This window comes from Lupinus angustifolius, chromosome LG04 (assembly GCF_001865875.1).
Source record: "Lupinus angustifolius cultivar Tanjil chromosome LG04, LupAngTanjil_v1.0, whole genome shotgun sequence".
NCBI classification, from domain to species: domain Eukaryota; kingdom Viridiplantae; phylum Streptophyta; class Magnoliopsida; order Fabales; family Fabaceae; genus Lupinus; species Lupinus angustifolius.
The window spans coordinates 24940508-24952636 of record NC_032012.1 but is presented as its reverse complement, the minus strand read 5'-3'; the positions used below and the strand labels follow the sequence as shown (position 1 = coordinate 24952636).

General features: G+C 34.3%; 3 protein-coding genes across 4 annotated transcripts; 1 reads left to right on the top strand and 2 right to left on the bottom strand.

The window, feature by feature from the left end:
- LOC109344757 (uncharacterized GTP-binding protein YjiA-like) lies at positions 9-2622 on the bottom strand. The gene is made up of 7 exons (XM_019583507.1): positions 2286-2622; positions 2153-2218; positions 1672-1852; positions 1377-1573; positions 886-978; positions 635-739; positions 9-355 (listed from the first exon to the last, which is right to left on the bottom strand). The coding sequence occupies exons 1-7, from the start codon at positions 2580-2582 to the stop codon at positions 218-220; spliced, it is 1077 nt and encodes a 358-aa protein (XP_019439052.1). The 5' UTR covers positions 2583-2622; the 3' UTR covers positions 9-217.
- Positions 3866-6924, top strand: LOC109346503 (protein gar2). 2 transcript variants are annotated; one of them, XM_019586090.1, is made up of 6 exons: positions 3866-4387; positions 4670-4864; positions 5028-5199; positions 5780-5826; positions 5929-6359; positions 6402-6924. In XM_019586090.1, exons 1-6 carry the CDS (start codon positions 3999-4001, stop codon positions 6650-6652), a joined length of 1485 nt encoding a protein of 494 aa, XP_019441635.1. In that variant the 5' UTR covers positions 3866-3998; the 3' UTR covers positions 6653-6924. The 2 variants fall into 2 exon arrangements, with proteins under 2 accessions (XP_019441635.1, XP_019441634.1); XM_019586089.1 differs by having other exon boundaries at positions 3867-4387; positions 5929-6924.
- LOC109346499 lies at positions 8134-10194 on the bottom strand. Its single transcript, XM_019586086.1, has 5 exons — positions 10086-10194; positions 9371-9461; positions 8820-9281; positions 8564-8619; positions 8134-8482 (listed from the first exon to the last, which is right to left on the bottom strand). The coding sequence occupies exons 2-5, from the start codon at positions 9426-9428 to the stop codon at positions 8297-8299; spliced, it is 762 nt and encodes a 253-aa protein (XP_019441631.1). The 5' UTR covers positions 9429-9461; positions 10086-10194; the 3' UTR covers positions 8134-8296.

The following is a 12129-nucleotide window of genomic DNA, read 5'->3' as shown; positions in this document are numbered from 1 at the left end:
CCAAAAGCTGTATAAATGTTGTGGATGTAACATTAATTGGCTTGATCGCATACATGGTATTTTTTGGTTAAATATTTTAGGGAGAAAAAAACTAGCTTTATCCACAAGGCGTTGCCTTATGGTATGCCCAAAGTTTTCTACATGGTATATCGAACATTCATATCTTAAATGGCCATGCATCACAGGCCGAAACTACACTGTATAGAACTTCTTAGTCTCAAAGTAAACAGGCCTTGAATCCTTTCTCCAATTCTTTAGCATCTAACTTTTTCCCTATGAAAACAATATTGTTTATCCTTGGTTCATCTGGGCCCCACAACCTTTCGGGTGAACCTTGAAATATGTCATGCACCCCCTGTTACAGTGAACGAATGAAAGACGGTGAATCAACATTGTAAATGATAACAATAAAAGAAAGATGGTGTGGGGAAGAGGTGAATGAGATGAAGGTAGAGAAAGTGGATTTGGATTTCTAGTCAAGGGACCACTTAAGTAAAGTGCATATAGCATAAATGCATTTTAAGGGAGATTATAACAACAAAAATAAATAGCACAGAAGATAAAGTTCTAAAAGGAATTAAAGATCTGTATGCGAATCACCTTGACGGCAAAGGAACTAAAATTTCAAACTCACCTGAAAGACAAATCTCTCATTCATCCCTTCAATAGCTAGAAGACCCTTCATCCTATAAATGTCTTCACTGCGGTCCAACAGCAAGGTACCAAGCCACACGTTAGCCTGAAACAGTTAACAAGTTATCCTTTAAGTCTAAGATAAATACCAATATTGACTTTTTCCATAAAAATGTAGAATACAAGGCACTGAACAGGCATCTATTGAAAAGAGAAACTGATACACACGCCATTAAGCATAAGTATGCTAACCTTCTCAAGGTCTATGCTTCCTTCACAAACTATGCTGACAGATGAAACACCGGGATCATGAGTATGAACATGAGCATGGTGGTCATGGTCATGCTCTGCATATAAACAAAACAAAAAGTGATAATAATGTGTATGCTTATTTTTATTTTTCTTATACCTGATTTTGTTCAAAAAGTCAAGTCTTTGGTGTTTAAGTGATAATAATGTGTATGCTTATTTTATGATTGTTACAAGTTATTTCCTTTGTTTTTAATTATACCTATATATATAATAACAAACCCGTAGTCTAGTTTTTGAGAAAAAGTCGAACCACGTAGCCAATATGTACTCGTGTTGGTGCAACACAACACAGTATCCATTAGTTGGATAGCTAGTCACTGAATCCAATTTGACAGGCTTTTTTATAAATAATCCAATTGTTTTGAGTTTTACGACATTAACAAAAACTATGTACATTCTGCAATTAGAATAATTAAGCCGAGAGTCGTAACCTTATTTACAATTATACGGTCAGCATATGCAATCTGCTCCACTGCTTCGTTGACCACACCATTTGGCTTAACCTCATCGAGATGAAAGGTAGCATGTTTAGCATCAACCAAAGTGACGACGCCATCCAACTTGACTTTATTGAAAATCGTATTCTCTGCATAAAATGTCTGGATTATTGGCGCTGGATTTGCCAAACCTATATTGACAAACAAATGAATCATTAAAATACTTAAAATTTCATTGACATGAAAAGCAAAAACAGTGAATGAATACATACACTAGACCTCAGCTTACCCGTAGTTTCTATCACAATATGGTCAAATTTCCCTTTCTTTTTAGTAACTAATTCCGAAATCATTCTGACAAGATCACCCCTGACAGTACAGCAAAGGCAGCCATTGTTCAACATCATAATATCTTCAGCACCAGCAGCTTTCGTGGCAACTAATGAACCATCTATGTCAACTTCACCAAACTGCATTAATGCAGACAGCAACACACTAGGGCATATTTGATTGTGCATACAAAGAAAAGTGATTGCCATAACATTTTTTTTATGAAAAGTTTTTTTGATCATCTACTTCTAAACGCAGAATTTCAGCTTCTTTTTCAAATAAACTTTATTTTAGTAAACATATAAATCTCAGAAGTGATATTTTATTAATAAAATCACTTTTTAAAAAACAGCTCTTCAATCCAATGCATATTGTTGCCTGAGTACACTATGCACTGATGTTGTGAAAAGCAAATAAAGTGTTAAAACTAAAGCACATACCTCATTCTCAATAACCGCAATTTTTTTACCATGCTCCGCAGTCAAAATATGGTTCAACAATGTTGTCTGCTCAATTCCACCTCAAAATTAGGTTCAAATTCACTAACAACATAAAACAAAGATATATTAATACCTTGCCAGAACCAAGAAATCCAGTGATAATAGTAGCGGGAATGCGATTATCATGCGGAATAACCGTTGAAGCATGATCTGTTTGTGGCGAAGCTGTGGCGGTTGCAGAAACGGTGAATCGGCGAGCACGGTAAGGTCTTGTAGGGTTTGGAGCGTTGAGAGAGAGTAACGTAGAAGAAGAGTGTGAGTGAGTTAGAAATCGGGAACTGCGTGTTGATAGATGAAGGAATGGTTTGGGAGTGAAATGAGAGAAGGAGAAGAAAGTGGATGCAACAAGTTCAGGTGTAAGAGAAGCCATGGAAATCGAAATGAGAGGGTTTAGCGTTAAAGGTAATGATAATCAGACAGGGGTTTTATCCGTTTCTATTCTAACTAGTATTAATAATGCATGCATATTAGATTTCATATATTCTTTTTATTTGTCTTGCTTTTATGAGTAATTTGTCATAATTTAATTATTAAAATAATATTATTAAATATATATCAATGTTAACCATAAATCAACTCTATACTAATTTTGAGATGGTTCAACAACTAGATACCAATTCCTACATGTCATGTAGATATTACAATTCTGAATCATCCATATTTAAATTGAACTTTTTAAATTTTAGATTTTTTAAATTTATTATTACAATATTAATTATTTATATTTAATTATTATCGATTTTTAAATAACATAAATAAATAATAAATAATATTTAGACTGAAAGGTTTATTTTACATGATATTTAGGTCGAGCAATAGAATTTTATGATTTTTTTTTTACAATCTTTGTGCAAGGAGCCTTTAGATGTTTTGAATAATTTATTTTTCTTTCACCTTACTCTACTTCTTGCTCTATTGTAATATTAGGAGTTTTCTTACAACTAAGTCATGTCTATTCCAAGTTATACTCATATTTTTAGTATCAATATATGTACATTCGTTACTTTCATATCTTTAGTGTTTAACTTATTTCTATTCAATTATAAAAGTTGTACTTAGGTATGTCGTAACATATAAGACAATTATTCATCGAAAATAATTTATTTTATTTTATTTTTGCACAAAAGAACCTGCTAGAAAATGCTTTTTCAAACCACATTCCATATTTATTAGTCGAAAGTAAAATGTAAATGACAAAAACCATATAATTATGGGATATGGGAGAGTATGAAGTTGAGAAAGTACATAGTACATAGAGTGTAAATTTAGAAAGTATGTGACCACGTGGTTATAGAGAGTAATAAGAGGAAGTGAAAAAATTGATGGATTTAATATGTATACACTAACAGTGTAAATATTTTTTACACTGTCAGTCAATCATCCATCATTGATTTATTAACCATTATTGACTCTCAAACAAAAGTAATATAAATTAATGGTGGATTATATGCTGACAGTGTAAAAAAATTTACACTATTAGTACGCGATTTTAAACTCAAAATTGATATATTTTAGGGTTTACAATTTTGTGTGTCCAAAATGATGAATGTGATGTTCAAAAAATCTCCTTTTTGCAAGTTTTGGTTTTGACCCAAAGGCCCAAAGAATACAATGGACCTTTCAAAAATAAATAAAAACCTAAACTATCACTTGTTTTGGTTGGAAGCAATAAAAAAGGTTTACGGCGTCGTTTGTTCTGAACATCGTATTCTGTCGTGCCCCAAATTGAACCCTTTTGTTTTGCTTCGCCGCATGACAGTGCCCACTACTTACCTCACATTCAGACATGGTTCTATCCAACAAGAAGCTCAAAAACAAGCTCAGAACTGAATCAACAATACTTCAAAACTCTCTTCAAACTCTTTCTGATTCTGCCACCAAAAAAACCACACTCTCCAAGAGAGAGAAACACCGAAAGCTGCGTTCTTTGAACCCTGTAGAGACTAGTGGTAATGATGAATCAAGCAAGAAGGAAAATGGGTCTGAAGATTTGACCATTAAGAAGAAGAAAATCAACAAAAAGAGGAAGAGGAAAGTGACTGAAGAAAATGGTGATGTGGCAGATGGGGATATTATTGATTCCAGAAACTCAAGTAACAGTACCAAGAAGAAGAAGAAGAATAAAAAAGTTAAAAGTAATGAAGAGAAAGCGGTGGAGGCCACTGAGTTAACTAGGTACTGTTCTTAATATCTCTATGTTATTGTTATGTTACGAAAAATGGTATTTTTTATCTTTTGAAAAAATAGGCATTGGTACTATTCTTAATATCTCTATGTTATTGTTATCTTATGAAAAATGGTGTTTTTTTATCTTTTGAAAAAAAGGGTATAGGTTAATATAGATTGTTCCTGATGATGATAAAAGGGTATTTTTTTTAATCATTTTATGTAATGTGATTGTGAGTTCAGATAATGTTGATTTTAATGTTTATGATTGATCTGCAATGTTATATTCAGTAAAGAGAATGGTGATGTGGCAAATGAGGTAAGCAACAATGCCGACAAGTCAAAGAACAAGACTAAGAAGAAAAAGAAGAAGAAGAACAACAAGAAGAAGACCAAACAGAATGGAGAGGAGGTTGCCGAGAAAACTGAGCCGGCCACCGAGTTAACTACTGCCATTACTACCACCGTTACTACAGCTGCTACAAGGTACTAAAACATTATAGTATCTGTTTTTAAGTGTTCAATATGTTTTCTACATATTTGTCTCAAACAATGCAGTGGTAGGATCTGTATTTAGAAGTCGGATTACAGCTGAAATGATGTTAATTTTTTCGTTGTTTTTACTTGATATTCAATGTGGTATTTTCAGTCAAGAGAGTGTTGAAGTTCCGACAAAAGTTTATGTGGGAGGAATTCCCTATTATTCAACTGAGGATGATATTCGAAGTTATTTTGAAAGCTGTGGCACCATTACTGAAGTTGATTGCATGTATTTTCCTGAAACTGGCAAGTTTAGAGGAATTGCAATTATTAGCTTTAAGGTATGGACTAAATTAATATACATTTCATTTTTATTTTCTGTTTAAAAAAATAGTAGTATAGCCTTCACCCTACAATCTTTACTTCACTATTGTGTATTAGTATTATACTAATATATGTCAACTTGATTCCAGATACATTTTTTGTACTTCCTTATATTTAGGATATTAAACGACTGAATACCAAATTTCTCTTCGAGAAAAAAAGCAACCCCCAGTTATTTCTGTATGAAATGGTGAACCATGAAAATCCTAACTTGGCTCTCAGATATCTCAATTTTTAGGGACAAATTAGTTACTACGGACTATTATGACCATCATTTGAGATTCTCTAGTTGATATTTTTATTTCTCAACTAAATTTGGGGCACATTTTGTCTTACGTTTACGCAATGTTTAAATTATCAATCTCGTTCTAGTCCTTAAGATTTATCAGCAGACCATATTAGCCATACATACTGATTTTCTTTCCATAGTTGAACTTGTTGTTCTTAAAGGTTACCATCAGGCAATTTTGAATATTGACTCTTCATTATGGAACATGTTTATAATTTACTGACATTTCTGCTCCATCCCTCCTGCAGACTGAAGCCGCAGTCAAACGAGCATTGGCTTTTGACGGAGCTGACATGTTAGTAACCCTGACAATTTTTCGCTTATAGTTGTACGAAGATGGTTTATTGTTTTTTCCCATTTATCATGCCACCTCATCAAACATTTAATGTGATAACAGGGGAGGACTCTTTCTGAAAGTCCAACCATATAAATCTACTCGAGCCAGTAAAGTACCAGATTTTGCTCCACAAATTTTGGAGGGATACAATAGAATATATGTTGGAAATTTGTCCTGGGATATAACAGAGGAGGAACTGAAGAAATTCTTCTCAAATTGCAATATAACATCAGTACGATTTGGTATGGACAAGGAAACAGGAGAATTTCGAGGGTATGCCCATGTGGATTTCAGTGATAGCGAGTCACTGAAAACATCACTTACTTTGGACCAAAACATTTTGTTTGGGAGACCCGTTAAGATAAGTTGTGCAGTTCCTTTGAAGAAAAAATCAGGAACCAATACAAGCTCTGTCACTACCAGTAATCTTAAATCAGGAACAAATACAAGCTCTGTTGCTACAAGTAATCCTAAATCAGTTACAAATACGAGCGCTGTTGCTACAAATAATCCTAAATCAGTTACAAATACAGGCTCTGTTGCTACAAGCAATCCTAAATCAGTAACAAATACAAGCTCTGTTGCTACTAGTTATCCCGAATCAGGAATCAATATAAGCTCTGTTGCTACAAGTAATCCTACAAGTCTTGGGTTGGATGCTGAGAAATCAACTACCGTTGCAAGTGGCAAGTTGAGGAGGCGGAAATGCTACGAGTGTGGTGAAAAAGGACATCTTCTCTCAGAATGCCCAAAGAATAAAATGGTCACTCCAACTGCAACCTAAAAGCATGCAGGAAAACTCAAATATGTCATCATTCTTGGCCGTAGTTTATTTTTTATTTAAAAAAGACAGTTCTATAATTTGACGCGATGACATTTTCCTACTTTCCTTGTAGCTGTCATTAATTTTTCCTTAGAACGAGAGTTCTGTGTCTTTGTTGTAATACTGAAAAATGAGGGGGTTTAATAGCTTGAGGTTTTCTTCAGATAGTTAGACAGTTTCTATGTGATTTAATAGCAAATGCAGGTTTTTTGTTACAACTTATCTTGGTGGTATTCCTCAAACTCTAATTTTGACTACATTTTTCTTTTTTGTAATTCCTTGACCCATTTGTTTGTCTGCCAAGAAACCTGTCTAAATGTTCCCTTTATTGTAATGTGATTAGGAAAATGAGTCAACCATATAATGATTAAAGCAATCTATGATGATATAGTTCAGAAATGATGATGAATGTTAAAGAAGAGAAAGAGGGTTGGGAGAGAAGAGAGAAGGGAGCAAAATAAAACTGATGAGATGTATTCTGTTGATCTATGAGACGGGATGGAGTATTGAGTTTATAAATTTATGATGTAGAAGTTGTTTAAACACTTGATACATGGTTTCCTCTGGAACATATAAGGTGCTCATAATAGCAAATGATGCAAGGGAAATTCAGTGAGAATGAGGGGTTTTGGCATTTTCTTTTAGTTTCAGAGTGTTGGAAGGGACTTTGGAGAGTTATGATTATGAATCAGCAGATATTGGAAACCAGAGAGAAGAGAACGTCCAAGCTTGAGGATGAAGGCTTCAACAGTTGATCAGGTGTGAATCCCCATTGCCTCAAGGTTCATGGATTGCGAGACCAGACAGAGGAACTTTAAGACACTAAAAATTGGTTCATGTAAGAGAGTGAGCTTGGCACAACGATAAAGTTATTGCTTATTAATTATAAGTCATGAGTTCAAATCATGGAAACAATTTATATACTTGTAGAGATAAGATTGCATATATCTATCATTCTCCTGGTGCCTTGAGTCACCTTTTTCATGTAAGCATTTTAAGTTTGTCAAATTCTTAGTAATAGGTTTCCACTCGAATGATAAATTAAGCAAATATAAACATTTTAAAAAAGGAAGTACTTGTATCATATCAAAATCACAAGCTCATTAGTAGTCTCTGACTTGTGCTCAGATATTCTATTCAGTAGTCTTATAAATTCTATAGCAGCTGGTCCTGCAACGGGCTTTTCTTGGTTAATAAGAAATAGATTCCTACTTTAAAGCTGAAACCTCATGCAAACACAATAATCTTTCTTATTTACTCCTATTCTGAGTGGCTTTGTAAATATTGGGGATGTAAACTCTGTATGATTTGGAGTACCTTTCTGGTACTCTTCATCTTTAGTATAATTTTGTTTTTCTGATAAAGAAATATTTTTCTATTTGGTTGGCACCAATCACGCCAATGCAAACCAGCAGAAAAGTAAAGACAGAAATGGGCACTACTAAGAATTGAAGACATTCATTGATATGAATTGACAGAACAAAAGATTCAAATTTAAGATAATAGCTACACAGATTTCAAGGTTCTGGAAAATATCAAAATAATTGCCATCATATCAGTGACACAAGATACCTACTGAATTGATTTCTTTAAATCCAAGATAAATCAATTTTTTGACAATTTTGGTGTTTCTATCAACTTGAAATTGACAGCAGAGTTGTCTAACATTGTCAAGTAACTTGGTAGTTTTGGAGTCTTGCAGTATGCAGGAGAGCCATGGTGAACATATAGAGACTGCACTTCAAGCAGCTTCTCAGGTACCTCCTCCAATTCCAAGTTTTCACTCTCCCACTGAAAAGGTTGACAAATAGTTAGAAATAAACACATCAGGCAGAGACAGACTAGGAGAAACATAAGGTATAACAGCCAAACCTTTAGTTTACCGATTGCAGACAGTTCAAAGGCAATTGGCTTGTGATCATCCGAATCTGATTGAATTTATAAAATCGAAAGTTAAGAAACTCATGTTCCAGCCAAAAATGCACAATAAAAAAACTATGAACAGCAGTTACCATTCTCAATGTTCAACAACAGTTTGCAAAATTTATAAATCATAGGTAAGAGACTAAAATAACCCAAGTTACAGGAAAAATGCACAACAAAACTTATATGAGAAGGTAATAGTTACCATTCTCAAGTCCAACAGTCTTGTAAAAATGCTGCACATCCATCACAGTTTCAAACTGTGATTTAATACATTTTTTATGATCGTGCAGAAATTGTTCACCAGCAATTTCACTGGGATGGTGAGGTTCCTCTGTCAAAGAAGTCATTATCTTCTGGCCATTTTTATTTTTTATCACAGGAACCTGGTTTGAAATGTCACCAAGAGCTTTCCTTCTACCAGTCTGTGATCTCTCAGAAGCTTTATTGGCATTAACAGCTTCATCATTTGTAATGACCATGAGGTTCTTAGCCTTGAGCTGTTCTGATGGCTTGTCGGATTTTAATGACCCGTCGAGGGGTTTCTTTCCACCAGCATGTTTTATTGGCTTCCCTGCATTGGACAGATCTCCAAGTGGTTTTCTTTGACCAGCCCTAGCTTTGTTATGTCCTGTAAAACCTTCCTTCCCACAAACAGTTCCAGCTCCTGCACCGACATCAAGAATTAGCCTAGGAATGATGAAAACAATCAATCAATATTGAAACATGTTTAAACCAAAAGAACAAGAACCATATCATTAACATGGGCAATGACGTTTTGGTCACGAAACACGCAACCAGTTCGAGTCGCCATTGTGTTACTGTGGCTAATTTTCAATTAAACTTCCTGCAAATGTTGTAAAAGGATTAAACCATCTTAGAAAAATTTTGCACCTACTAGCCCTGTCTCCATCTACTCATCTTTTACTTTCAGGGAAAAAACAAATAGAAAACCTTTAGACCAAAATTAATAAACCCTAAATCAACACAGTTGGTTATTTGATATGAAAATTCCAATTCAACATGTCAAAATTTTACTAGATCCTCTGTCTTAGTAAACTGGGAGAAACTAATACAAACATTATATGTTTATAACTAAAATTCTAAAACACTGTCCTAAAAAACATAATTTAGACATTTAACATATGAGAGGATCCAATCTCTAAAATTTCACAACAGTGTCCTTAAAAGAACGAGAAATATTTTTCTTTGGACTAGAAACAGAAAACCACACTCAATATGCAGAAAAACACAACACACATAACACATTCAAAATCGGTTTTTTTCTCAATGATTCCCAGGATTCTAATAGACCCAACAGTGGTGAAGAAAAATAAACTTTCACGCAATCAAAATCTCTCACTTATGCCCCAAAAGCAAAGGAGCGGTGATCAATAAAAATAAAATTTTGAACCTATACAATAAACAAGCGTTGAATTGAAAAGAACGAAGAAGAAAAACGAAAACTTACAAATAACAGTGAACAAAAAACTTCTTCTGGTTAAATGATTGCTGAATTTTCTCGCGTTTCTTAGATGACTTCGATTTTTTTTTCTCTTCGTTTCTTTGATGATTCTAGAAAAGAGGGTTTTGAACGCAGGGCAACTTTATATGTATGCAAAAGTGGAATTTTAACGGTAACTTTGACTGATTTTACGTTTATATCCCTTAGAAATAAATATAATTACATTAATACCTATCCGTTATGTCTAGGGGGAACTTTGAGTTTTTTTTTTGTATCGGAAATGAAAACAAAAACTAAGCTAAGACATCTAAAACTAAGAAATTTGACGTGCATGTAGAAGCAGTCATTCAAATCTTGAAACTGAAGCCCGAAAGAGCACAATTTATTGCCATAAAGTTTGTTAATGAGTTAGCATCTCTATGAATAAAACTAATGTGAACCACTCAACAATGAGCAAGTAGCTCACATATTCGACTCACCACTTCGGAAATCCTTTGGTATCTAACCACAAGACTCTCTGAAATAATTTGCACAGCCTCTAAGCAATCACACTCAAGCACAACAAATCAAAATCCTCCATCCCAAGCCAAAAGCAGTCCTTGTTCCATCGCAAAGAACTCAACTTCAACAACAGAACCAACTCCAAAACTAGATGAAAACCCGAGAAGCTATTTTCCTTCATGATTCCAGATAGCACCACTGCCACCCATGATATTGGAATGCATAAAACAACCGTCATCCACATTAAGCTTCACCTGCCCAGCTACAGGAGGAAATCATTGAACCGGAGAGATAGAGACATCCCCACAACCATAATCTAAATCAGAAGACTCAATCTCTATAGTCCTAATGGACACAAACAGCCACATAGGTGATATCCCAAGCCCGAGTACCCAGAATAGTATTATTCCTCCACCTCCAAGCCCACTAGATGCCTGGCAAGAAAAGACTACCATTACGGAGTGTAGACTTATACCTTAACTAGTTGTTGAAGGGTTGATTACTCCAGAAATTAGGATGGACACATCTAAGACGATGCCAAAGAAGGACCGAGTTAGGGCAATCTCTAATAGTATGAAAAAGGTCTTCCACAAACCCATTACGATGAGCACAAACCGAAGTCGAAGATAAATATTTCTAAAAACAAAGATCATTGGTAGGGAGCGAGCCATGAGTCGCAAGCCAACACATGAATGTCACTTTTTATGGAACCCATAACCTCCACACCCACCTCCATTTTGAGCTATGAAGATCGTCATTGTCACTAGTTTAAGCCAATTATAACCAGAATTAGCCATGAAGCTACCAGAAGCATGGTGATGCCAAAACCAACCAACCTCAGTCGAAGACAAACTAGGGACAACCCAATCTGATATCAATTGACAAACCTCTTGTAGGAGAAGAGTTGACAAACTGTTGAAAACCCAAGAATCATCTCTACACAAATCACTAACACAAAGGTGAGTATTAGATATATGAACATAGTCCCCCTGTTATAAATTTTACCAAACCCAGATCAATTATCATACCATAAAGACTGGTCACCACTGCCAACATGATAGGCAAAGCCTTCTTTGAGCACTGCGCTAGCCTTCAAAATGCTTTTCCAAGTATAGGAAACACAAGATTTCTGAATAACAAACAAAACCGAGAGATCACCAATATACTTACTCCTCTAAACATTACACCATAGTTTAATAGCAAAAAGGGCATTTTTTTAGTAAAGAAAAAAATAATGAGGGTGAATTTTAATGAGTGAGGTGAAAGTAAAGTTGTTTTTTTTCGTTTAATCTATTTTTTTTCGTTTAATCTATTTTTTTTATTCAATATCCCAATTTTCTTGCTTGTGTTCTTTTTTACGAATTTGTATGACTTTTTAAATCACCCTTTTAGTTTTTTTTAATAATTAAATATAAATAAATCAGAATTAAAGATTTTTATCCTTAAAAATATGAAAGTATTAAATATTTTAAGGGTAGTTTTAGCTAATGTCATTTAGGGTAATAAGTTATTCATGCGTTAATCGAAAAATATATCCAAGTTTCGTTAC